At 43.8% G+C, this 27629-nt stretch overlaps 3 protein-coding genes across 4 annotated transcripts in view; 2 read left to right on the top strand and 1 right to left on the bottom strand.

Annotated features, from left to right (window-relative positions):
* lin9 (lin-9 DREAM MuvB core complex component) overlaps positions 1-6388 on the top strand; it is a 39854-nt gene extending 33466 nt beyond the window's left edge. For both annotated transcript variants that reach the window (XM_056294708.1, XM_056294707.1), the window contains 3 exons: positions 4706-4888; positions 5046-5143; positions 5350-6388. In XM_056294708.1, the coding sequence (XP_056150683.1) occupies positions 4706-4888; positions 5046-5143; positions 5350-5455 (387 nt within the window). In that variant the 3' untranslated portion in view covers positions 5456-6388. The remainder of the gene's footprint in view (positions 1-4705; positions 4889-5045; positions 5144-5349) is intronic.
* A 137-nt stretch (positions 6389-6525) lies between these two features.
* On the bottom strand, positions 6526-9004 carry mixl1 (Mix paired-like homeobox). The gene is made up of 3 exons (XM_056295101.1): positions 8945-9004; positions 8586-8803; positions 6526-7205 (listed from the first exon to the last, which is right to left on the bottom strand). The coding sequence occupies exons 1-3, from the start codon at positions 8982-8984 to the stop codon at positions 6543-6545; spliced, it is 921 nt and encodes a 306-aa protein (XP_056151076.1). The 5' UTR covers positions 8985-9004; the 3' UTR covers positions 6526-6542.
* A 2991-nt stretch (positions 9005-11995) lies between these two features.
* Positions 11996-26741, top strand: acbd3 (acyl-Coenzyme A binding domain containing 3). The gene is made up of 8 exons (XM_056294386.1): positions 11996-12298; positions 14047-14188; positions 14936-15076; positions 15642-15800; positions 16973-17147; positions 17870-18116; positions 19415-19705; positions 23544-26741. Exons 1-8 carry the CDS (start codon positions 12022-12024, stop codon positions 23756-23758), a joined length of 1647 nt encoding a protein of 548 aa, XP_056150361.1. The 5' UTR covers positions 11996-12021; the 3' UTR covers positions 23759-26741.
* Positions 26742-27629: the final 888 nt, after the last annotated feature.

The following is a 27629-nucleotide window of genomic DNA, read 5'->3' as shown; positions in this document are numbered from 1 at the left end:
GCAAACAAGGTTTAGGAGCCATTGTTGCTTGTGTGCCATCAGCTTAGCAGGAAAGACTTCCCACACTTGTAAGAATAGGATCCTAAGAACAATCAAAACAACAATTAATCAGACAAAAGAATGCCCATGCTGGAAGGAGAGGGCACTGCCAGTGCCAAGTCAGTTTTTAAGTCCCCAAGCTAGACCCTAAGCTAGGCCCTGTGATGCCACTGGTGGCCTGTCCAGGGTGTCTCCCTGCCTGCCACCCAATGACTGCTGGGATAGGCTCTAGCATCCCCGTGACCCCGATTGGAATAAGCGGCTTGGATAATGGATGGATGGATAGCCAAGCTAGCGCAGGTGTGCCTCCCTTGACAAACCTCCACGACTCTGCCCGAACGTCTCCTCACAAGAAAGAAATCCACACAAGCAACAAGTAGAGTGGGCAGGGCTGTCACAGGGCCACCCATTCAAAGAATTTCAACAGTGGTATACAGAGAGAACCATCGTAAAGATGCCAGTTAGTATTACATAACCTGGGCCGCTCTGGTGGCCGAGTGGAATAAACCACCGTTCTTGCAACCCGCTCGTCATGTGGCTGGGAGGTTCGTATCCCAAACTCGCCGTAACTGGTCACGGCCAGAGCGTCCACGGAGTAAGGCATTCATTAGGCCACCCTTACCCGAGGGATAGTGGGTGTAGATCGATGTAGTGTTTGGGGACTCGTCGTTCTCCAGCGACCCCTCAGGCCCACCCGGGCGCCTGCAGCCAAGCAACTGAAAGCATCCTCCCTATGCCTCCTTCGCAGCCTGAAGGTGATGCAATCCATGCGAAGCTTCAGCGTGTAAAATAGCGGGAGCAGCCGACACGAGTTTGAAGGAAGCTGGTGTTACGACTATCTCCTTCCTGTGGAAACGTGAGCCAGGGGAGTTATTCGACAAGAGTTCCGGCCATATGCCATTGGGTTAATCGGGTGGGATAAGGGGAAAAACTAGAAATAAATTTAAGGAAAAAAAGTATTGCATAACCTGAATATTTGGTCCAGATGGATGAAATAATGATTTATCGATCGAGATGGATTTTAGCTCTAAATATAGCTACGTTGACAGTCAGTGTTTGGGATTGAAAACTGAATTTACTAATGAGAGTTAGTCTCACATTGTGTTGTATATTCTAGCAGAGCGGAGTGAAATGAGCACTGTATGTATAAACAGGTAAATGAAGTCAACTCCCCCAGCCTCATCATAGCCATGAATAATGCCTGTAACCATAGTGGTTACAGTACACACCAAAATTGGTGGCTTCAGCAGCTTTAGGAAATGGTCTTATCTCACTTGATAAATTAAACAATGAGCAGAATTAGTTAATCCGTCAGGTTGTGATAAACCGACTGGCTTTGGATGCTTCTGTTATTGTTAAAAGGGATTCAGGTAGTGCGCGACAGTCAGGTTGCCCTTAGACCACAAAACGGGTGAGAGCAACTGTGTGGAAATAGGCAGTGTTTAAAAATGTTCGGATGACACATTGCTTTTATCTTCATTTCTATGCAACACATATCTGACAGGCAATGAGGGTACAGAAGAGGTCATTAAATTGGTCAAGCGAAATGAGAACACCTGAAGCTGCTGAGGTCACCATCATTGGTGTGTACTGAAAGTCTCTATGGTTACGTGTTATTCATAAATGGACTGCATTTGTATAGCACTTTTCCAGTTGCAACAGCTTACACAAAGTTCTTTATGATCAATACCTCACATCTACCCACGCATGCACATACTCACACACACACACACACACACACACACACTTACGGATTAGGTGTCTTGCTCAAGGCAGAGATGGGGACTCGTTTGTGATTTGGACTCAAGTCGCACTTAAATCACACACACACACAGCGACTTGAGACTCGTCCTTAAAAGACTTGAGTCATGGGTCGGACTTGAGATTTGGGACTCGTGAACAATCTATTTTATTTTTTAGTTTTTGGCCCACTAACATTAAGGAAATGTCTGACAAGCTGATCATTCCCTCCCTTATTATCATGCGTAACTTTACACATGCGCGTGGCCACAGATGACAGTATATTGCAGCAACAACACTGTGACCATGGCGAGCACACCTGCAGCTTAGTGCTGCATGATTAATCTAATCGCAATTGTAATGTCAGCCTGTACAATTATGTAACCACAAAAGTCTGCAATTTAATTAAATAATAAAATGTGTGTGTGTGTGTGTGTGTGTGTGTGTGTGTGTGTGTGTGTGAGAACATCTGTTTGTGTGCAGTCTGCATATCTATGCCCATAATTAAGAGATGACCAATCAGTCTGTTTAGGCAGTGAAGCGTGAGCAGTCTACGGTGACATGACTATCCAGTGTGGTATTGCTGTGTGCAGACCAGAAAGAAGGAAAAAATGGATACCGATGACAATGAGCAGATAAATGCTGATGAACTGGTGGCAAAAAAAACCCCAAAAACAAACAAACAACAACAAAAAAACGCAACCTCTGTTCTATGGCGATATTTTGGATTCAAGCTCGGCGATATTGAGCAGAAAGAGGTTTTGTGTAAAACATGCAAAATCAAAGTCACTACATGTTGCGGCAACACAACAAATTTGTGTGATTTGTATATGTATGAATTTGTTTATTATATCACAATCGCAGAAAGAAAGCCACAAGAAGAATGTAGACCGGGGGCGTCTGGGTAGCGTAGTGGTCTATTCCATTGCCTACCAACACGGGGATTGCCGGTTCGAATCCCCATGTTGCCTCCGGCTTGGTCGGGCGTCCCTACAGACACAATTGGCCGTGTCTGCGGGTAGGAAAACCGGATGTGGGTGTGTGTCCTGGTAGCTGCACTAGCGCCTCCTCTCTGGTCAGTTGCGGTGCCTGTTGAGGGGGGAGGTGGAACTTGGGGAGAATAGTGTGATCCTCCCATGCACTACGTCCCCGTGGTGAAACTCCTCACTATCAGGTGAAAAGAAGTGGCTGACGACTCCACATGTATCGGAGGAGACATAGTAGTCTGCAGCCCTCCCCGGATCGGCAGAGGGGGTGGAGCAGCGACTGGGATGGCTCGGAAGAGTGGGGTAATTGGATGGGTACAACTGGGGACAAAAAGGGGGGGAAATCCAAAAAAAAAAAACGTAGACCGTGGCTCATCTGTCAAGGCTGAGCTCATTCGCTACATCCAGGTGTCCTCTAATGAAGAAGTGGACTGCCTGGAATTCTGGAAAAGGAATGCAAAGGTCATCCCAAGGCTCTATCTTGTGGCTGTGAGAGTCCTCGCTGTTCCTGCCACCAGTGGAGACGGTGTTTTATTCATGGAGGCCTTATAATGCGCCCTCACCGAGCCAGGCTTAGTGCAACGAAACTGTCGAGCTTGATCTTTTTGAAATGTAACCATTCTCAAATTTAACCATTTGAAATGTAACCATGTTTTGTGGCCCATACCCACTGTATTAAGAGAAGAAGGTCAACCGGCGTGATCTTATTGCAGGCTTTTTTGTTTTGATTTGATTTATTTTACTATTATTTATTATTGTTAAATATTTTTTTGGACTTATGACCAGAGACTTGACTTGGACTCTAGCTCAAAGACTTGAGACTTGACTTGGACTTGCAAAAAATAACATGTGACCATCTCTGGCTCAGGGACACCTCAACTTTTTTTTTGCCAGGAAGAGATGAGGCTCTATACAGCAACCCTCCAGTTATCGGCTGAACTGCTCTACCTCCTGAGCTAATGGTTATCATGGCTAGTGTGTGATTGGCTAATGGAATTGACTTCGTTTACCTGTCCACAAACACTGCTCATTTTGCTTAGTTCTGCTGTAATATCTTCAACACAATTTGAGATTTACTCTTCATTCAGTTTGGTTGTCAATCCCAAACTGACTGTGTGAACTTGGCCTTTGTTAGCTTATCGGTTAAACAGAAACCCCATAAACACACTACAGACTTTAACTTGAGCATCATTTTGAGTCTGACCATAGGTAACTGCTCATTTTGTACTAAACATACAAATATGCCATTTATTTATTATTCCAACAACTTTGTCTCCACCTTTCAGTGGCAGCTTTGCCAATATAAGGGCAAAACATAATGCTCTGATCTAGCTAACATTTGGTAAAGTAAAATATGTGCAGTATTTCTAACCTCAAATGACATGAATAAAGGATGGGAGTTGACTAAAGTTGTCACACTCGTTGCAACATTGTTTGCACCAGAACTGATGAGTTCTTCCTATGGACGTGTGCACTTATGTTAGTGGTGTTGTTTTACTGACCAAGACCAAATTTTCACTTAAAAAAAAACAAATCTTGCATGCAATGTTTCATCTCATTTTCAAGAGGCATGATGGGTTATGGCTATTTTTACAGTACAGTCACTCTACTTGCAGGAGATTAGGAATGTATGTAGCTTGGCTTTGGTGGAGCAGACATTTAAGCTATCTACCTAGGTAAAGTAACCCTAGGAAACTACAAAAATGCCATTGATACAACATATATATATATATATAGTCATCAAGGACAATGTGACATACTCCTTGAACAAAAGTTAGTTTCCTCTCCAATCTTTGATGAATTAAAAAACTGTGAACAGCTCTTTATCTGTAGTGAATTACAGAACGTAGGCTCCCAGCTGCAATGGGTCTTTTAAGCATACCTTCTGTAAACATCTTTGATATTCACGAGTATACCTTTGCATCTATAACTCCCTCCAGCTTGCTCCTGATCAGGGTATGGCTTCAGCTGACCGTCCAACAGAACTACGGCAGCGTTGTGAGGAGGAGGCGCAAGAATTGGTCCATCACCAAAACACCCGAAGGGATGGCCAGCAGTGTGTGACCAACCCCAGCCTCACAAATCTCATCTCACGCCTCACCACACTCTTGCTACAAATTAAGGTACACTAATATGCAAATGCTCAAATGATGCACGCACTTATCTTCAATAAAGTTTTGCCTGCTTTTCTCAAATAGATAAACATGGCAACATATGTTCATGCAACAAACCACAGCTCTGTTTGCCTTTTCTCATTTTTTCCCCTTGGTCTTGTTGCAGTGTCTGGCAGAGGAGGGAGATCTGAATTCATTTGAGTTCCAGTCTCTTACAGACTCACTTAACGAAATCAAGAGATCGATAGATCCCTCCAACCTCAGGTGAGGAGGCCATACATTCAATGTCTTGTTCCATTATGTTCTTGTTCTGTCAGTGTGAATTATTTGAACTATGAAATATTCTTTTCACTATTTATACAAATCAGCATGAATAATTACTCATCATATTTTTGCTTTTTTTTCTCCAAATCTCTTAACAGTCTTGATATTGAGCACATGTTCACAGTTATCTTGCCTGTACATTTCAGTTGCTTCCAGAACAACGTGGAGATCCACGTGGCCCACATTCAGAGCGGCCTTAGTCAACTGGGGAACCTGCATGCCTTTGCTGCCAACAACACCAATGCAGTCTGAATACCTGCATCCTCACCATGCACAGACACATAGATGAATACACACAGAGGGATGCTGGCCATGTACGACTTTGAGACCATGCGCTCCTCTGAACTATTATGGTTGCATAAACAAAACAAAATATCTGGGCAGTTTTATGGGGCATAATTACACAGTGCGATTTTTGGACGTTGAGTGGAAAAGGGTCGGAATTCTGTCTGGATTTCTGAGGCTTTATTGTGTGGAAAAAGTGTGTGTGTGTGTGTGTGTGTGGGGGGGGGGGTGCGATTGGTGTCCCCCCCCCCCCACATTGTATTAAGATGTTTTGCGCACCCACATTAACACAGACCTTGGAAGAGCCTGTAGCCAATTGCAACAATTCACATCTCAAACTTCCAGCTGGTTTTTCTCTGGTCTCATGTGCCAAACATTACTTCTTGCAGTTTTTATAGTCAGTATTTATTTATTTTTTCGAGTAGGTATGTGGTTTTAAAACAAAATTTTACTATTTTCAAAGGTTATCTGTAATTGTTGTGTTCCTTTACTCCACTGATAGTAAGCACAGGGGAGGCTAAAGAATGTTTTGTAAAATAGTCTGTTGTAGATATTTGTACAATACCTCTATGATTTATTAGGAGTATCGCTGACATTTCTGCTGCATATTCAGAAATGGCTTTTTTAAATTTTGTGTGCACTGAAAAGAGATTTTGGTATTTTTATAAAAGAACTCTGGGTTTTCCATGCCTTCTGATTCCCTAAGATGATTTTATCTTTTCAGAAAAGGGCATGGCTGTTGCTGCAACCTCACAATAAGCCTACATCACTGATGTAACCTAGATGCAAAACAGAAGTGTTCCTAGAGATCTCAGTTTCACATGCGGTTTTGTAAAGTTATATATGACGGTGCCTGAGGACACTTGTATATAAATGTTGTCTTTTTATATTAAACATATGGCAAAGCAGTTTTTTTTACTTCTTTGGTTTGATCTTCAATGTAGTAAATGCACTCTGATGAGATATTCAGTGACGTTAACAAAAACAATAAATAAGGCTTTTCCTTTCCAGCAAACTCATGTATATTTAGGTAGCGATCGTACAGCCAATCAAATTAAGCCATGAAACCTGCCAAACTAGTGATGATATCGGTTTTCCAATCAGAATCTGAGTCAGAAAATTCCTGCGCTTCACTGGCAGGAGTTGGGGAGAAGTGGTCGAAGTTGTCCGCCAGCTGAGGATACAGGGTTTGACTCGTAGTCGTCTCCGGTGACGACCTGCTGAAATTACTCTGGGGTGGAATAGGAGGGATGACAACTTTCATCTCTGGTCCAATGGTTTTATTTGGTGGGTAATTGTCGTAGTCCACCAGCACCTTTGGCCCTGCGTGGCCATTCATTTGAGGTGGGACGTTGAGGTAGTGGCCGTTTTCCTTGGTGTACAGATGGACGCCGTTTCCGTACGCGGCGCGCAGCTCCTCCCGTTTGACGCGCACACCGCCTCCCTCTTTGGGCGCGTCGTAAACGCAGGAGGTGCGCTGGAAGCCGCACGCTCTGCCGGGCTGCGTCGTGTTGGGCGCGTCGTCCGTGCCGCCGCAGAGCGTTGGTCTGAAGCTGCTCTCCGGGAGGTAACTCGTCATCCGGGGCACGTCGAGAGCCATTCTGCTTGGGAGCTGGAGCGGGGCTGTGGGGGGGTTGGCGGCGGCGCCGCAGAGCTTCATGGACGCCGACGAGCCGACTTGGCGACGAGACTTGGCGCGTCGGTTCTGGAACCACACCTGCGATGGATTTGAAAACAAATGAATGAGGGGGGCATTCAAAACCAACTGCACGACAGTGTGCACTTACCCAAGTTGCAAAAAGTCCAACTAACGTGTATTTAATGGAACCAAGCAGCAGTTTCCCTGGGGGAACAAAGCTTCATGGTATATATTAAGTTTTTAAGACTAAATACTACACAACATTCAGTATGCTATGAAATATACGTTACGTAGATGACTCAGGGTGTGAACTACAGCGGAGCCAGAGGGAGCTTGGCGCTCCTGAAAACGTGATTTTTGGGGGGGGGGGTCCTCTAAAATATTGACTGCAATTTTTGCCATCCCTTTCTATTTTCTGTATCTTCATCATCATGGATCATGCGTAAAATTAAGCTGTTATTGATTTGTGATTCATGCATGAGGGCGATTCATCACTAATTCGCTTTAATAGACACAGACATGCATACTATCGCAAATCGAAGCGTGGTGGCGCAATAACTCACTTTAACTCAAAAGATCAAAACAAAACAAACGTTCTCGGTCTGCGCGCCGAATCGCCATTATTCACTCCTGTTTTGTAGTCGGCACGCAGATGTGTCAAAAAGAAAACAAGGAAACTTAGCCGGCAAATTTTTGGATTTACCAAAAGAAAAAAAATTAAGCCAATCGACTCTGAAGAGCAACCAGAGCCAGAGAGAGGCCTCTGTGGTCCCGTCTGTTTTAAGGTAAGCGGAATCCCCTAATCACTACTATTCACTGTTAGCACTGTATTGTATGTGATGGGTGTTGATGGGGACTGTACTCCTTGTAGGCAGCCTGGCCTTTTTTTGTTGGTATTTACAACGCTCATGCATGTGTGTGTTGTTATTGGCTGGTGTGTTGACACGTGACCATCGCATTTAGCGTCTTAATTGTAGCGAGAAATTATTCGACTCGTGTGTGTGATGGGTAACTTTCGCCGTTGTTGATGAGGACTCGCTCCCTTGTGGGCAGCCGAGTGTACTCTGTTTTTGATATAATGCTAATACATTTGTCTTTTGCCATTTGGCCTATCCGTGCCGATAAACTATAGAATACAGTACATGACTGCAGAGTATACTGTGCCCTGCTTTAGTTGGCAGTATTGTATCTTGTATCATACTGTGATGTTTGGTTTTGATACCCGTGTGGAGGTTTGACGTGGCCATTAACTGTTTATTATATATCAGATGTGCTGACATAAAACAAGCGGGCCTACATGCTTGCAGCTATGAATGTTTCTTTGCAACAAGTCAGTCAGTCCTCTCTTTGAGGCGCCCCCCCCCCCGCCCGGTAAAAAAAGTGAGCTCCCCAGAAAGCCATGGCAATGACTCCACCGGTCGTTCGGATCTTCGCCTGAGTTAGTGAATGTTTCTGTACCTGAATTCTGGACTCCGGCAGACCAGTCAGAGACTCCAGCGTCTCTCGTAGATAAATATCGGGATATTTGGTGTCCGAGTACACCTTCTCTAGAACTTTAATCTGCTGCTGAGTGAAATTGGTCCTCTTTCGTCTGTGGGTGAGAATTGCCATGGTGTCCACCTGAGGCACCGAGTTTGGAGAGATGACATTCTTTGTTGCGTCTTTGGTGGCATAATCTGCACAAAACAATAAATAAATAAACAAGGGTGGGAAAAAAAGACAGCTCAGTTCTGCCATCTAGAGAAGCTACAGAAGACCACATTAGCTGAAGTCCACTTACGCGTAATTACGCGTGCAACGCGATTTAAAGCACGAACCTGACAGCGCCATGCCGTTACTCGTGTCTTCGTGGTACATGTGGAAGTGGCTCTGGTCCGCAGCGGGCAGGTTTCCACGGATGGCAGACATGATCCTCCGCTCTCTGCTACCTGTAGCGTGAGGAATGACGGTGAGGATTAATGCCTCCCCGTCTTATAGCTGATGCTCTCTCTGTTTAGCGATCAAAGGTGGTGCTCGGGGCGAGGTGTGAATGGGCCAGCCATCAGCGTCGGCTGGCACTGACGCGTCTGGCCGGCAGAGGTGTGATCATGACACCCTGGACGGTGGAGCGGCCGCACTCGGCTTTAAAAAAGTGTTTTTTGTCTTTTTGTTTTCAGTGAGATGTGCGTGTTCAATACACACCACTTGAGAAAACATTTACCCGCTTTGGAATGGATGAAGAAATAACGGACGCAGTGGCCATCAAAGAGAGACGGTCGGAAGGAAAGCTGCGATTTCCTCACGGGAGTCATTGGGGCTCACGAAGTAACGGTGTAGTCTTTGTCATTTATTCCAGTTACGGGTAGAATCCGAAGATCTCGCGCGCCATTCATAAACTTTACTGTCACGTCAACTTTTAGCCGGGTCCGACTGGAAGGACCAAAACCTCCACCCGAGACTGTTCTGAGGACGTGTGACTCACGCTGCCGAGGAAGTGCCGCATCAGCTCGCTAAGTAAACGGAACTGAATACACAAACCTGAGTCCATGAGCAGGGGAGCGAGTACTTACCATGAAGGAGTTATCGCACATTTAACAAAAAAGAAGGAGTCGAGTCAAAAGGTCAGATGGTGCGACCGTAAATTGTCAGAATAGAATAAAACAAAAATAAATAAAATCACCAATAAACCTCTTTGAGCCTATAGGAGTACTTTTTTTAACCTCCAAAATATGTTCATAATGATCTTATTTGTGTTTGAGCGGAGGTGGATGGTTGGGTATGCTGGGCACTGGCTATAGCTTTGGTTTTGGACCTGAATGGTGATTGCAGATTTTCACCATGAGAGTAGTCATTTCTTTATTTCTAATCCTTAGTTATTATATGTGGAGTTGTTATTCATTACCTTAACACATATATGCTGTGCCCCCCACTGTGTGTGCTTGTGTAGTGTAGAGACATTTACAATTCACAGGTTGTTTTGTCTGTCTGGGGGCCCTAACTTGATCTGGTTATTGTCTATGTGCACAGACCACATAGCTATGCTAACACTGGGCTGATGTTCCTGATTTTGTTTAATGGCTGGTTATAGTTATTCCGAGGTGTGATTAATAAAATGATAGTATGTTTCTCATCCATCCATTTTCTAAGCAAAGCACTTCACTCATGGCCTCTGCAAACTCGGTATCTACAATTTGGAAGTGATGAAGATTACCTGTCTACTTCATGAACCAGATATACATTTGTTGAATACATGTTATACATGTGTTGAATTCTAGAAGTTTGTTTTTCTTCAGTGTGCAATCACGCTCTTTCTTTTTGCCCATTGTCCTACTGGAAATTTGAATTGGGTTGAATCAATAGGACAGTTCAGTGTTGATGAGCAAATGGATATAGATAAACTTTAAAACTTCAACCAGTCATGCAAGTTGGGAAAATGCACTGGCCATCTCTTGCACAATACAGCTGCCTCTGTGTAGACAGACATAAGCATATTCACACCTTCAAAGACAGCCTAACTATCCATTTTAGCCTACCAACTGGGAAAATGTCCACAGCGGTTAACAAGGACATGTCAAAAATTCAGCAGCCTTATGGCTCTACCTAATTAGTCCAGTCTTTGTGTATTTGAAAGAAGTTAAAAGGAAACTTTTCTGAAATTATTGTGTGATTCCTCATTTTAAAATGCCCTGAAAGTTTATTGCATAACTAGAATGAATATAAAGAACTTTCAAGCATATGAAGGCATAATTGAGTATGATGTAAGTACACATTCAGAGCCTGATATTTCCTTAATTATTTTAAGACCCAATTACGTCCATAGAGAAGAATAACATTGGGGCTGAAGACTACAAACAAAGCCTGCTCGCAAAAGTGCTGAATCAATAGCACACTGCTAAATTATGAAAATAATCCATTCCATTAGGCTTCTATGACTTTGCACTGATATGTATTTATTTTTCACTCGGGACTGAGTTCTTTTATGCAGTTTTACCCATTTTCTATGTTGCAAAATGAGGTTAATAAAGTGGGGGAAAAACCTACTACTACTCATATAGGTATTTTACAAATACATCTTACACCACTACACCAGTAGTAAGAAGTAAAAGATTAAAAGCTCTACGAATACTGTTGAGATCAGAAATAGGATGTGGTTGGGACATCGGCTCCCAATCACCTTAGTGCATTTCACACTATTGTGCCATCTCTTGTCTTTTCACATTGCACTCTCCCTCTGAATAGACCAGACAGTGTAACACCGAGGAATGAGAATGTACATAATCTGAAATACAACAATAATAATTTTTATTTGTAGTCCATTTTTCATAAAACGCAATTCTGAGAGTGCTACAGAGTTCTCCACTTGCATAAAACAAGCCATATGGTAAAAAAAACAACAACCAAATACTTAAAAAATGCATAGCTACACAACATGGCGTGACATTTATTCATGCAAACATGAATAAAAAACATAAAACATAGCCTCGCAGTTTAGGTTTAGAAAGGGACTTGATTAAAATTAAAGTTTTAGGGCTTCACATAGAAGAAACTAGGTGAGGAGGGACCTTAATTTTTGGGACAGTTGGAAAAAACTGCTGAATATTACTTTATTGCTTTCCACAATACGGTTCAGAAAATTCATTTATCACATTTAAACTAAATACTTAATGCAAGTGCAGATCTGACATTCTCCGTTCTGATATTTGTCTGTAGTCCACAGGTTATTTTCAGAGATGGTAAAATTTTTATATATATTTTATTTAAATGAAATCTTCAGTTTTCACGGTTCGTTCGTGTGTTTTCTCGTCCACGCAATGCCCCCACGTCACTATTTACATCTGTAAGAGAAGGCTCCCGGAACTTCCGTTGGGCTTAAACGGAAGTAGGTACGTGGCCGCTTCGGCTGACATTCTGCACGATGGCGACAGAGGTTCAGAGCGGCGACCTCAACAGTGGCAGTTCGAGCCGGCTCGAAGTCTCCATCGACGGCCTCACCCTGAGCCCCGACCCGGAGGGTGACCAGGGGCAGGCCGGTGAACCGGAGGCCGAGCCGGCGGGGGCCGAGTCCGGCGAACCAACGGGTGTCGCCGGGGACGAGAAGGGAGAGGACGGCGAGACTGCCAAATCCACTATAGAGAGGAAATGGGGCTTTCCTTTACTCGAGCTTTACGGAATGGCCCTAAAATTTTTCAAAGGTATTTTTAACGTCCGCCAGCATCTTAAAATGTTGAGTGCAGGCATTTCTCTAGCTTTCCAACTCTTTAAATCGTAGGATAAAATGCACACGCCAGGCCCTGGGGTGGTTTTGGGTAGCCGACTAGCTGCTGTCATCGCCCGGGCTTGTGTTGTCAAGAAAGCCGCCAACACAAGCTAGTAACCAGCGGTGTTAGCTAGCCACTGTCAGTTTGTACACAAGAGACGCACTTTAGCCCAATACTAACTTGTGTTAGCCGCGTTTACAGACATTCGAATGCACATATCTTTGCCCTGTTACTCGGGAGGATTTTGACATTTTCTTTCCGTCTGTCTGGTGTCGAGTACAACCACAACCCGGCCCAGTTTGACATGTCATGCGTCAGGAAGTCATGGGACTGCTCCGCGTATAGCATGTTAGCAAGTTAAGCCGAACGGAATGAATGAAAAGCTACGTGATTTGTGGATGTCGCGTTGGCAAAAACACACCCTTCGCTGCTATTCATTGGCTCGAGTTGAGACGCTTTGGCTGTAAACGGGTAGCACAAATCTGCCCCGCACCTCATTTGATCACCCTTGTCAGTCTGAAGGGGTTTAAAAAGAAGAACGTGCATGAACAGTGTGTGCCAGTCCCTTTTTTTAAAACTTCGAACCGGTTCTAAATGCTTTCTATATAACGAGCCCTTCCGTTGCTCAGGTTAGGTTTTACAGCCCAATCGTGTATTTATTTAACTCCCTTCAGTTGATAGTGTTTGCATGTTGCTGTTGTACTTGGTTGGTAAATCAGAGAAATGATACGAGCAGATCCATTTCCAACTTCTTGGTTTTGCATGATTACATTCTCGAAGGCAGTTTCACTTGAAAAGTTTTGAAAATTTTCTTAAAAAACGCACATCTCCCAGTTGGGGTACAGGGGTGGCCAACTAGTGTGGAGCTCCTGAAACAGTTACAGGCAGTCATCCTCATGGATCTTCCAACTTCTGCGTTTGGGGTTGTTATGTTACTGCTATTTCCGTGCTTGCTTTGAAGGATACTTTGATAAAACACTTTTGTAAATAAAGTAAAACTGTTGTTGGAACTCTGTCCATTCCTCTCACCATCTTCAGAGGTCTTCAGAATGGCTGAACCAAAAGTTACACGTTGTTTATTGTCTGAGAGGATATTTCTTAAATTGATTGTATGTTTCCCCTGGGCTGCTGTGTGAGTATGAAAAGCAAAACAATTCTGCTGTATTAGTTGCATTACTGTCTTACCATCCTTCAAAAACAAGAGTGAGCCATTTGCAAAACTGGCAGTTTTAATGTTGGTCCTATTGTGAAGCAGATTATGCCAGATGATTTGACACTGTGCAAACAGGTTTTGAGACTGGTTTATGACTGATACGATTTTAGCTGCCCTTTGTAGTTTTAACTGGTTCATGTTGGATCTTATTTTTCTTCATGCGTGCATCAACATATTTTCCTCACGTTTCTTGATCTACTTATAGGTGTAACTCAGCTTGCTTTACACGATGGAAAATGTAGTTAGAAATGTGATGGTAAATATGTAGAAATGAATGAAAATTGTTTGCTTAATGTTGCACAAATTCACTGAGTTGAGTGCTGTGATGTGTAAGCCATTATCCACAGTGTTTGCACCACCACTACAGATGTGGAAAAGATTGATGTATTCAATACAGATCCATTTCTTTTCAGTCAATGAAGAACCGTGAGCTGTTTGAATCAAAGCGTTCCTGTGATTCTCTTGTCAGATAAAGATGGGAAGGCCTTCCATCCCACCTATGAGGAGAAGCTTCGACTGGTGGCTCTACACAAACAAGTGTTACTAGGCCCTTACAACCCTGATGCCTCACCTGAGGTGGGCTTCTTTGATGTCCTGGGCAATGACCGCAGGTAACCTTGTAAGTGTGTGTGTGTGTGTGTGTGTGTGTGTGTGTGTGTGTGTGTGTGTGTGTGTGTGTGTGTGTGTGTGTTTGTGTGTGTGTGCGTGTGTGTGTGTGCGCGTGCGCGTGCGTGTGCATGCCACACACATGATCTTTACACTCTGGCAGCTATTCCAGGATTAGCACTCTGCTGTGTTCCAGGAAAAGGGCTGTAGAGTGAAGCTTTTTCGTTGTCTGTCTCTATTTCCTGTTGTCCCACTCTCTAGCTCACTCATTAGTTTTCACTCCCTTTGCCTCTCATTGACTCTGATGCACTTACTCTTCAAACTTTCTCTTGCTCAGTCAACTCTCAGACTCAGTCAACGCAAATACAGAGACACACACACGCACATTGCATTTTGTCTATTGACTGAAATGTTGTTGTAGCCAATTTATAACTCAAAGGGGTCTGCTCAAAATCTTTTATAAGAAAAGAAAACCTTTAGCATCTTTACAGTGATTGTTGTCATACATTCACCATCATAAAATAGTCTTTTATGTGATATTATGGTGAAAAAATTCAACCTGCTCATAAAATTTGATTTTGGTTGCCTTAATCAGTCATATTCGGTTTCCTCTAATGTTCAGGAATATGTTAAAATATAATTTTGGTCATTTGTGCTAGGTATAGATACAACACGCAGAAAATAATTTCGTAACGAGGAATGAAGGAAAAAGTCAACAATAATTTTTACAATTCACCTGGCTCTGTCCATAGGAAAGAGTGGGCTGTGCTGGGGAATATGGAGAAGGAGGAGGCAATGGTGGAGTTTGTCAGACTCCTCAACAAGTGCTGTAACCTCTTTGCTCCCTATGTCACTTCGCACAAGATCGAGAAGGAGGAGCAGGAAAGGAAACGGTAAGGTGTTTGTTACCGAGTAACAACCCTGAGTAACAAGTAACTGCTATACATTATTAAAAGCATTACATTGTGGAGGATGAAAGAAAGGAGACGAGACCACTTCTCCTTTTGACCACACAGCCGTGGGGTCGTTTATTTCCTCCAACAAACTCTTAAGTCAGCAGTTCATTATGCTAAAAACCTCAGCCTTCTGTCTACCCACAATACCCCTTGCTAACCCCCGCCCACTGTCTTAAAGGGACCGTCTCTGGCCTGCATGGTGAATATCTAACCTGCAAGTAGGTCACTACAACATACTTATTTGTGAGTGCTGACGACTTCATTTGCTTTTTTTTTTGTACCCTGAGTAAGACATCTCATGCAGCTGGCAAGGCAGGTTTTCCACCTTGGTGAACAGTTTATGCTGGACACTGTCAGGGTGCCCACGGCTGTCTTTTTCTTCAATGCTTCAAACCTGCACACATCATCAGACCTTTGACAGAAGGTTGAGAACAGTTTCCTAATGAATTTATTTCTCGCCCCATTTTCTTTTCACGCCTTGCTTCTCCCTACCACCCCCCAGGAGAGAAGAGGAGGAGCGCCAGCGACTGGAGGAGGAGGAGAGGGAGCGACAAAGACAGGAAGAGGAGAGACGGCGGCGTGAGGAGGAAGAGAGGCTGAGGAGGGAGGAAGAGGAAAGAATGCAGGCTGAGGAGGAGAGGCTACGGATCGAGCAGCAGAAGTATGTGTGTGCTAATATGTTTGTGCGTGTGTGCATACACATCATTGCATTCAGGCTTGTACACATTTGTTTGGCCAGTGGAAGGAGATTCTTGACGCCAGCTATAACTACAGTATGACTCCCATGAGACTTTTTTTCTTCTCTGGCTCCCCTCTTTTGCTGTCTTAATGTAATGTGATACTTTATTGATCCCCAGAGTGAACATTTAGTTTTGTTTAACCCCCCCCCCCCCCCCCCCCATGTTCCCTCCAAAGGGAAGTCGGCGCACAGGATCAGCTACAGAGCAACACACCTGCAACTGGCAGGAATTTAGTGTCATATAAGTCTGGTATACAGTACATGACTTGACAAGATTTCTAGTCAGAGAACACGTAACACTCAAAGACAATGACTCGCTGGCCTTTCTGTCCTAGAGTATGTCACATTATTTAACTACTAGAAATAGCTGGGGGTGACGGATTGCAAAACTCCTGAGATTCTTCACAGTGAATCCAAGCCTCATAATGTCCGGTAAGAATTACAGAGAATTAGTCTCTTTCAGGTAGCCAATCAATGTGCAGTCCACCAGAATAGGAAAGGAACATTGCAAAGTGCAAAACAACAATGGAGAACAAGCAATTATTTGTTGCTATTGTTAAAGCTTATGTCATTATTTGTACTGACCAAAAAGATTATTCATTTATAGTCTGTTTTTGACTGCCATTGCTTTTTGCTGCGCAAGTGTTTTTGTGAGAGCAAAGGACTTCTGACTTTAACCGGAATTTCACTTCTGTCGGAGAGCTCATTGGCTGTTGACTGTCATGGACTCGAGAGCCTGCCCTTGAGACTGGCGAGAAAGTCAAACGGATTTGATTTTGTGTTAAGAGTTAAAGTTAAGTTACCATTACGAGAGTTAAAACTGAATTGCTCCAGGTGTCACGCTACACAAATGCCTGTCGTGGGAGCATGCTGTGACTGTTCTGAAAAGTCTTACAATTATGCAAATGAAGGCTAGGTCTGAAGGTCTTTGGGAAAGTCTTCTAGCGTTAACCTAGCTTTAAGGACACCTCACTGGCTCACTGGTACAGAAACATCTGACAAAGGGAGTGGGGGACTGTTTCCCACTATTGACTTTTAATTTAAGGACAAATTTCTCTCCTCTACCCTCATCTGCTCCTAATCTCAATCCCCAGACAACAGATCATGGCAGCATTGAATGCCCAGACAGCAGTGCAGTTCCAGCAGTACGCTGCCCAGCAGTACCCCAACAGCGCTGAGCAACAGCTGGGTCTTATCCGACAGCTACAAGAGCAGCACTACCAGCAGTACATGCAGCAGCTCTACCAGGTCCAGCTGGCCCAGCAACAGGTAGGGAGGAAGGAATGGATGGATTTGTAGTGCAAATATTTAAACTTTTTGTTCTATTTAAAATGCCTACTGTAGTTTAAAATGGTAAACATTTATATAAGATGTGGCACGGTGGCTTAGTGGTTAGCACTGTTGCCTCACATCATGAGGGTTCAATCCAAGCCCTGCTGCGTTGTTTGCATTTTATTGCTGTGTTCATGTGGGTTTCTTCCCTCAAATTCAAATGGGTTTATTGGCATGATGTAACACTGTACATATTGCCACAATCCAAAGCCATTTGGAGGTTTCAGTGAATTAGAGACTCTACATTGCCCCGACATGTGAAAAGTGTGTAAGTCACTGAGTGCGTCAGCGTTGTGATGGACTGGCATCCTATCTAGAATGCCCTCCTTCGTTCCGCTCATTGTGTGCTGGTATAGGCGGGAATTTTCCTTTGAGATCCTGAATGGGTTTAAGTGGGTCTTGAGAATGGTTGGTAGGAAATCAAATCAGTTAGTCATAATTATTAATCTTGCTCATAGTTGCAAGCTAAATAATTTGGACTATCATTTTACTTTTACTCTTGTAGCTGAGAGCAGCACAGCTTATATGCTCCAGGATAAGAGACAGAGAGATAATATGTATACAAAGACGGGGCATTTGGAAAGAACTGTGCCTTATTTATTATCTTCTTGTCCTTGTTTACAGTGGTCTTAGTTAGTGTCTTCTACTTCTCACACCAGGCAGCCTTACAGAAGCAGCAGGAGGATGCAGTGGTGCAGGCCACCCTTGAGGCTAACAACTGCAGCAGCAGTGATCCTGTCCTGGTTTCAGCCACAGCAGGTGTGCCACTGTGTGCGACATCGCCACCAGCTGGCGAAGAAGCCCCCACAGTCAATGGGGGCCACTCAGACTCTTATTCAGAGAGCATGGACAGGGAGCCTGAACCAGAGCCAGCAGAGGAAGTGTCAGAGAACGGACCTCTATTAGGTTGGTAGAACTCTCAAAGAACTGGTCTTACGATCACATGTTCACTTCATTCAGAAGAAAAACTTAGAAGAAAAAATTAGGTACACACACAGCACCAAAGTATACTGACAAAACACAAACAAGCCTTGTTCCAGAGCAGAAATTCTATCCCTGTGCATTCTTTGTGGTTGTGACCTGAAGGGCAGAAACGAGATGAACAGGGACAAGTGATACAGGATCTACCCAGTCAACTGTGTGGTTTATGTAACAGCTAGCCACTTCTGGCTGACAGATGAGTGTGCACTTCTACCAAAAATGATGGAGGTTGTTGGCTTGTTTCCAACTAACAAACCAGCATCCTTCACCAAGTGAATATATTGTTACTGACAGATGATTTTAATATTGTCATGGACTAAATTTAAACCAGAGCTTATGCACATGTTTCTCTCTCTCTCTCTCTCTCTCTTTCTCTCTCTCACTCACTCACTCACTCACTCACTCACTCACTCACTCACTCACTCACTCACTCACTCACTCACTCACACACACACACACACACACACAAATATATACTGATGAAATTCTTGTCCTGTGGTTTTACACAGCATTACTTGTGCTGATGGAATTTGTTAGTAACCCGGAAGAATCAATAATTTTCATGTTGATGTAAGACTTGCTCTACAGCAGGCTTATAAAGGAGGTAACTAGAATTTATTAAGTAAATGGACTGCATTTATATAGTGCTTTTCTAGTCTTAACGACACCTCAAAGCACTTTTTACAATGTATGTCTCATACATACATTCATACATTGATGGTGGAGGCTGCCGTGCAAGGCGCCAACCTGCTTATCAGGAGGAGTTAGGGGTTCAGTGTCTTGCTCAATGACACTTCGACACGGTCTCTGGAGGAGCTGGGGATCGAACTAGCAACCTTCTGATTACTGGTTGACCCGCTCTACCTCCTGAGCCATGCCACCCATATTAAGTGCAAAAACCTATATGTAACCTCAATTGTATATTCAAAAGGCATCAAAGATTAAGTCACTCAAAGCACCACAGGACTGATCAAAATTGCATTTAGCCATATTGGCGAGTGTGTTGATCTGTTGCAACTCCTGTCCACACATGGCAGCTGAATAAACAAAATTAAACATTGTGCACTGACCTATTAGAGTCGTAAATGTTATCTCTGTTGTAATACCAGAGGTATCTTAATACTTCTTAATGTATTAATGGGCTGTTGACTTTGTATCCTCAACTCCGCTCACCCTCACTCTCTCTTGTCCTCAACCCCCATCTTTCCATGTGACCCTGGCAGCTGCAGACTCCCCACCGGTGATCGCAGCTCCTTCCATGTGGACGCGGCCACAGATCAAGGACTTCAAGGAGAAGATCCGGCAGGATGCTGACAGTGTGATCACGGTGGGCCGTGGCGAGGTGGTGACGGTGCGAGTGCCCACCCATGAAGAGGGCTCTTACCTGTTCTGGGAGTTCGCCACCGACTATTATGACATTGGCTTCGGTGTCTTCTTCGAGTGGACGGATGCTGCATCTGCCTCAGTCAGCGTGCACGTGTCCGAGTCCAGCGACGAGGACGAGGATGATGAAGGTGAGGCGTTGGGAGTGGGTGCAGTGAGGAGACTGACAGTGGGATATTTAATTGTACGTCAACTGTTGACATCCATGCCAATGCTCTTCCTTTGGAACAAATCTTCGACTCAGCTTGGTTGGGTGTTATGTCTGATGTCACTCAGCCTGTGCTGTGTTCTAGTTACTGTTTAAATTTTTAAGTGTGTTTTCAACTGTTTAGTTTAAAGGGGGAAATTCACTGATTTTCAACCTTATCTCTGTCTGTCTGCGACAGGAATAGCACATGAAGAATACCTACAGTTGTTCCCAATCATGTCTGCATCTTCAGAGCAGCAGTGAAACGAAGTTTTTTTTCCGGCTGCCAAGCAACATACCGGAACATCAGTTGGCCGCCGGAAAAACTACAGCCTAGCAGAGTTTCTGATACTCTAATCTACTTTAAAGACGCTGTTCAAAAAACACATCCTCATTCTCTCGACTAAGCAATGTTTCCGTTGGTGTAAGTGATGTCCCACAACACTAGTGCAGAAGATTTTATGGATGACGATATAGAAGCTTGCGCGCAATGCATTCTGGTTCGTGTGGGTGCTGTGGGAAAGACTCTGTGAGCAGAACACCGATTTCTCATTCAATATAGTACATAGTGAAGACTTTATTGTTTCAGTCTGCTACATTACTCAGTACTGATTGTACGTACACAAAATCAGTGAAATTTCCCTATGTTAGCGTTTCTCAACCACCCCCCAGGGGGCATTCAGATAACACTGGGGCGTGCTGGAAGCAGTATTTTTGAAAAGGGGGGCATTGAGGTATTCCTGGGGGGTATTTGTTTATGGCGAGTTTACACCAAAGATTCACGATCAGACGAGTTGAAACATCCAACAACTTGCAAAAGAATGTGGTCTGCAACATTTTAAAACCTGCCAGTTTACATCAATGCCACTAGATGAGATGATGTATCGTTTCCATTGCAACGACTCTCTTCACATCAGTGTTTCTGTCATTTTTCTGGGAACGGGACGTTGGGATCATCTATTAAGTTTAGGGCTGTCAATCGATTAAAAAAAGAAATAACTAAATTGCACGATTTTCTGTGATTAATCTCTTTTTTTCTTAAGACTAAGCTTGTAATAATGGATATTTAAATGTAAAATAACAGAGTTAGTATAGAATCAACACAAAGGAAGTATAGTTAAATTCAATTATTATTATTTAATAGCTTTTTTTTCAAAATTTATTTCTGATTTTTCCCTTTTTTCTCCCGATTTAGTGGCCAATCGCTCCCTATTCTAATTCAAACACCCACCCTCGTACTGCATGCGTTCGCCAACTGCATCTCTCCGGCCGGCAGTCTTGAAGGAGACACCTCGACACTTTCATGACAAGGCGAATCCAGGCCGTGCCACTGCTTTTTCCGACACACACACAGACGCATTCATGTGACGAACATAAGCCGACTCCGCCCCCCTCCCGAAGACAGCGTTGCCAATTATTGCTGCTTCATCGGATCCGGCCGTAGTCGGATCTGATGAGACCCCGGTCCCCAGAGGGCAACTGCATCGACACAAAGCCAATGCTTAGACCGCTACACCAACACGGACCCTAATAGCATTTTTTTTAACTTTGAACACAGGTTCTGGCCTGTGAACTACAGATTTCCAATAAAACCATCAAGTCCATCAAAATTGTCTGTCAGCTTGAAAGGCATATTTCTTACATGCACTAACAGAAATATAAACCCTAAGCCTATATGTTAAAGTGCCAGTTGAATTTCAAACCAAGGCCATTAAAATTAAATATCAGCTTAGACTGCAATAATTTCTTGTATGTATTAATATAAATGATAATTAACAACAAAAATGTATTCCATGTTCAAGTGCCAGTTGAATTTAAAGTGTCGTGAATTCAAAACCTTCATTGCGTGTTTATAATGGTGCATCACAGAAACCCATATTCATCCCAATGGCACAGCGTAGTACCATAATATCTAATATTCTCCATACAGGGATGGGGGCTGGGAAAAAATAAAGTCTACTGCTGTGAGAAAGCGGAAACTAAGGTTGCATACTGTAGCAGTCTAGGGAGGAGCAGATTAGGGGGAAAAAGACAGCTCTCCATGTGCCGACAACAGGAGGAAGAGCGCACAATGGCAACGTTATTGACTGTACCAAAAATAACGTCTGCAACCGACCAAGGCACAACATCGCAAAAACATTGTCCACGGGACCAAATACGTTGCTGTGGGGTGTCCGGGTTGCGTAGCGGTCTATTTCTTTGCCTACCAACATGGGGATTGGGATCGCATTCCTGTGTTACTTCCGGCTTGGTCGGGCATCCTTACAGAGACAATTGGCTGTGTCTGCAGGTGGGAAGCCGGATGTGAGTGTGTCCTGATCGCTGCACTAGTGCCTCCTCTGGTCGGTCAGGGTGCCTGTTTGGGGGGCAGGGGAACTGGGGGGAATGGCGTGATCCTCATGCGCTACATCCTCCTGGTGAAACTCCTCACTGTCAGGTGAAAAAGAAGCGGCTGGCGACTCCACATGTATCGGAGGAAACGTGGTTGTTTGCAGCCCTCCCTGGATCGGCAGAGGGGGTGGAGCAGCGACCTGGGCGGCTCGGAAGAGTGGGGTAATTGACTGGAGTCAATTGGGGAGAAAATGGGGGGGGGGACAAGAAAACTGCTGCGATGTCACAAGAATGTCATGGGGGCCAAATGGGCGTTGTGTGTTGGGTCCTCTGATATGCCTTCGGAACAGCCTTGCATAGCTGCCACAGGAAGTAAACAAAACGTGGTTATGTTCATTGCGTTAATTTTTTTAACATTAAATATTTCAAATTAATTGTAAAAATTAACATGTTAATTTTGACAGCACTAATAAAATTTCACCAACATGGCGTTTACTGTGTCAACTCAGGAAAATGGACACTCTCTTTCTTGGTATCCTCAGAGTTTCGTCCTCTTGAAAGCACTCATTTCTCCCAAGGATACACCGTGAACACCAGGCTATCACCGTGGTTGCAAATTTACATTTCCTTGGAAGGCTGCTCTTGTTTTCCATTGGAACAATTAAGAATGTTTCTTGTTTGCCACCGGCGCAAAATTACCGCTTTCTGATTGGCTGCTGTTGTGATCAATAATGTGACCTAATTAAAGTCTGAATGTATAATTTCTAACCGTTGCAATTGTTTAACACCCATAAATGCAATTTCTGTTCACGTGGCTTTTTTGCTCCCTGGGAAACCAACGATAATGCTATTTCAACTTCCCATCAAATCTGTTATTTGGCATTCAATTACATGCTTTTTTTTAATGATTTAACACATAATTATAATCAACATTCATATTGGGGAAGACAATTATTTTTTTCTTTCTTTTTTTTTTCTTCAGTTTTCCCCCTTTTTCTCCCCAATTGTATCTGGCCAATTACCCCACTCTTTTTGAGCCGTCCCAGTCGCTGCTCCACCCCCTCTCTGCCGTTCTGGGGGGCGCCCCGACCGACCAGAGGAGGCGCTAGTGCAGCGACCAGGACAAATACCCACATCCGACTTCCCACCCGCAGACACGGCCAACTGTGTCTATAGCGACACCCAACCAAGCCGGAGGTAACACGGGGATTCGACCTGGTGATCCCGTGTTGGTAGGCAACGGAATAGACCGCCACGCTACCCGGGCGCCCTGGGGAAGACAATTAGCCTACATTTTAATTGATGGGGGCGGGGGGGGCAGTAAGGGACCTGGATAATGGATAGCGGGGCGCTGGCTCAAAAAAAAGGTTGAGAATCACTGCTGTTAAGTGTTTAATATGACAGTCAGTCATTCAGTGACATACATTATTTGGTCTTTCTCCAACCCCCAGGTGACCCCCCTAGTGAGGAGGAGAAAGCCAAGAAAGAGGCGGGCAAGCCCCAGGTAGATGAGATCGTGCCGGTGTACCGGCGGGACTGTCACGAGGAGGTGTATGCTGGCAGCCACCAGTATCCTGGCCGTGGAGTCTACTTGCTCAAATTTGACAACTCCTACTCACTTTGGCGCTCTAAGAGTGTATACTACAGAGTCTACTACACCAGATAAGCCTGAACTCAGACACAGGGGAGCCAAGGAGAGAGAGAGAGAGGGAGAGAGAGAGAGAGAGAGTGTGTGTGTGTGTGTGTGTGTGTGTGTGTGTGTGTGTGTGTGTGTGTGTGTGTGTGTGTGTGTGTGCGTGCGTGCGTGCGTGTGTGTGTGTGTGTGTTACTGTAGCATGTGTTTTTGTGTTCTAAGGCAAAAAAAAATGCTAGATGTATTCCGGACCACCAGAGGGCGACAAAGAGACACCAGGAGCCCTAGTTCAGAGCCGGGACTTATACAGGATACAGCATGTATGAGTGATTGGATGGATGAATGATGTGTGTATATGTGCACCAGGATACACCCATGTCAGAGCCTCTCATTGAGCCCTAGGAAGGAGAGGGTGTATTCCTGGATGTGTGTGTGCCCCCTGTCCTCTCTGCGCTCATCTAGAGACCAAACTGTAGGACTTTTCTCTCATGTTGTGTTTTACTACTATCCACCCTAGCCCCCTCCATGTTAACGTCCAGCTTGTGTCATCCTCTGTGGCCTTACGGCTGTCTATGCCCTGAGTGACGCTTTCATAACTTCAAGCTGAAACCTGGCCAGACCAGCTCTCTGCAGACTGAAGTTTCCTAACGGATGGCAGTAGTGGTGGCTTGCCCTACCGAAGGAGTCACTCTGATGTTGAATAATCAAACAGTGGAACTGATGCACTACAAAACACTATGCCTTTGTTCCACAGAGGGACAGTCCCACTTTAACTGTTGCTGGGTCTCACACACACACACACACACACACAGAGACAGTATGAAACGCACTCATGTACACAGTCATTCATACTTTTTGTTGTAAAATAGAAATTCCATATTCTTTATCCTTGCCCACGGCGCACCTACACAAATCTGAGAGAACTGTCTTGATTGAAAAAAGTATTTTTCCAAGTTTATCACCAGACTGATTCCACTTAGCTCTCATCCATATCACTTGATGCAGTCCTCTCAGATTTACACTAGTGCACTGGGAGTAGTTTATAGGATTCTTTGGGGGATTGATGTCTCCTGACTGAGCTTAGGAGGCCCGGACAACAGGGCAGTTTCATGGTTGAAGTGGGGCTCCAAAGTTATTCAGGATTATAAGGGAGAAAGTATAAAATGACACCAACACAGAAAAGTTTGAAAGCCTTGTAGCCTCATTAAGTCAAACATCCTAGCGTGGGATAGAAAATAAAACTAGAGTGTGTCTAAAAGCAAAGCATTTAATAAATATTTATTACTCTCCCTTCTGTGTTAATGCAGGCATCATTTTTGTGTCTGAAACATGCCATTTGACTTAATTTCACCTCCACGTAGTTACCTCAGTGCATCCACCTTTCTTTTTACTACATCTGTTTTCAAACATGATGTTGATCAACCGAAGGATGACGACTAAGTCACACGATGAGCCAACTACAGCTCCTCTCATCCAAAGAGGAGGAGGTGGGGGGGCAAGGAAAAAAAAGCCCGTCGGAGGTACAAAGGAACATCTCCAGTGTTTAATATTGACGGAGAAGTTCCCGCTGTTGACCGCCATCTGTGCCGTTTGACATTTGGAGACGCTGTGTCATGTTTTGGCACATAACCGATGGCTATAACTGATATTTTCCACCTTAGTTTGGGGTGGTGTGTGTGTGTGTATGTGTGTGAGTTGGTGGGGTGGGGTGGGGGCGCACATGTCACTGTTATGTCTCTCAGAGTTTTAAAATCTGTAACCCAAAACACGCCCTGATTCTGTACCATTCTCTTCAAAATGAAGTGATTTCAGTTTGTCATCTCAAATATGGTATCGCTAATAAATTGAGATGATCTAGAATTATTTTCGTGTCTTGGGTGGAGTGGTTACTAATTATGTTGTGACATCCAACACAGCATAAAAGCTAAATTTCAGCTTCTTTTTTTTGCTTTTTATTATTTCTTTCCCACAGTTTAGCGTTTTTTTCCCCCCTTATTGTTTCACCTCACATGGAGTTTGCATGCTTTGTGCATCACTAATTCAAAAAACAAAAACACCCTACCACCTGAAGTCACTGTCAGCAGGGCTGTACGAGTTGCGCTCTATCTTATCCTGATAGATTATTGTTGAATGGAAATATATTGTGATTTGGGCTTTGGACCCTGTTTGGTGGTCTTGAGGTTTGTTGTACATTTTTATTAGGCTATACAACTGCAGTTTAAAGACACATGGGTGCATCTTTAAACTTGCGTCTAATTCCAAGTCAAATGTTTGCGCCTCTGCCCGTGCAGAGCTGGCAAGGCTACTGGTCAATGTAAGCAGATTGGAAATACTCATTATCTCTTGATATGTAATGTCCAATTGTCTCAAGTACTCACTACTCACCATTTGGTGTTGAGACAAAATTGTTCAAGCCTTGTTTGTAAATAATTCTATGAATGGGTTTATTTGTGGGTTTTCATATGTGGAAGAAGGCCATGGGTTCGAGAATCAATGCACTGTAAAGTATGGTGAATGAGATATATATGTACATTTTACCCCAAATGAAAGCCCCGAACTCTCTTAGCAAGTGTAAAAGTGATAGACTCTTGACATGAAAGAAAAGCTCATCTTTTTGTATTACTTTTGACTTGTTCGAATCTCTTTTGAGTTTGAAGATCTTTTTGGGCATATATTTAATCTTGATTAAAGTTATGTTCATCTCTACTAGACAGCTTGCTTCTCTCTTTTTTTAAACTATTTTTTTTTTAGCTATTTGAAAAGTCAGTGCTTGTTACTATCACGGTATGCTGGGGTGTAACTTTGTTTGGAAACCTTTGATTCCTCCAATGTTGACCTTTCGTCCTCCATTACCTTTAAATCATGTGCACACTGAAAGGGGGAAACACAAATATGCAATAAAAGAGCACTTAGTTGACAATTCAAGCTACACCTGGGACGGCAAAATTGTCTTTTTTCTTTCTGGTGCCAAATTTGTCAACCAAATGTGGCTTTTCCTGTTAATAAACACATTTTGTGCCGAAGGGAGATTAGCATAGCGTTAGCCACTTAAAACTAAATGAGGCTTGTTTTGCCAAGGGGACCGCTGTGTCAGCTCTTTTCCTCTGTACTGTTGAGTAAACAGCTATTGCCACAGGGGACATAAGCAGAAAAAGAACTTGAGGTTTTCCAGCTAGTTTTGAAATGATAACGCTTTCTATGGAAACATTAGACCCAACCGGAAATGTGTGTAACGTCATAAGCATCCTGATTTGCAGCAACGGGAGACCCATATGTGACCTCCGAAGCCGCCGTGTCCACTTTGAGCCACCAGGGGGCATCTGAAGTGCGGCGCCGTTTAAATTGGGCCTATTTTGCCAGCTGGATATACTTTAGTTGACAACCAAATTATATTCAGGAGGAATCTATCGCTGAACTTTTGGCCCGTTTTCTTTTACTGAGCCAGAAACCCACTCAGCAGTATTTACTATTCTGAAATTCAAAGAGTGACGCCAGGAATGCTGGATAGCGGACGTTGGCTTCGGTCATAAATGTCCGCAACACGCATATAATAAAACCGTAAAAGTGTGAAGATAATTTGGGGTCCAGAGTTGTTGTTGTTTTAAGGTAAATATTTATGAAATTGTTTCTTTATCGTGTTTTTTTTTGTTTTGCAGGTTGCTAGAAAGTCCGGCTGGATAAATCGAAAAGATCCGGTCCTGTTTTTATATGTATATAGCCGGTCCTCTGGGCGTGAAGGAGGCAGGTAAACGGTCCATCCGTTCCACAGCGAACGCACATGCACTCCGGCTCCAACTCCATTCGCTACAGGTGGTTGCGGTTTGCCGGGTTTTCCCGTCTACTTTCCCTACTCGGCGTGGTTGTGTGAGAGAGCGTGTGAGAGAGCGTATGTGTGTGTGTGTGT

The sequence above is a fragment of the Lampris incognitus genome, chromosome 15 (assembly GCF_029633865.1).
Source record: "Lampris incognitus isolate fLamInc1 chromosome 15, fLamInc1.hap2, whole genome shotgun sequence".
Classification (NCBI taxonomy): Eukaryota; Metazoa; Chordata; class Actinopteri; order Lampriformes; family Lampridae; genus Lampris; species Lampris incognitus.
The sequence above is the reverse complement of the archived record's forward strand: the minus strand, read 5'-3'. Positions and strand labels throughout refer to the sequence as shown.

Coding starts and splice junctions, on each gene's coding strand:
- mixl1 (XM_056295101.1), bottom strand. CDS start 8,984: ATGTACCACGAAGACACGAGTAACGGCATGGCGCTGTCAG. Junction 8,804..8,944: donor TAACGGCATGGCGCTGTCAG/GTTCGTGCTTTA, acceptor TGTTTTGTGCAG/ATTATGCCACCAAAGACGCA. Junction 7,206..8,585: donor TGCCGGAGTCCAGAATTCAG/GTACAGAAACAT, acceptor AATCCATCGCAG/GTGTGGTTCCAGAACCGACG.
- acbd3 (XM_056294386.1), top strand. CDS start 12,022: ATGGCGACAGAGGTTCAGAGCGGCGACCTCAACAGTGGCAGTTCGAGC. Junction 15,801..16,972: donor CTACGGATCGAGCAGCAGAA/GTATGTGTGTGC, acceptor CTCAATCCCCAG/ACAACAGATCATGGCAGCAT. Junction 19,706..23,543: donor CGAGGACGAGGATGATGAAG/GTGAGGCGTTGG, acceptor TCCAACCCCCAG/GTGACCCCCCTAGTGAGGAG.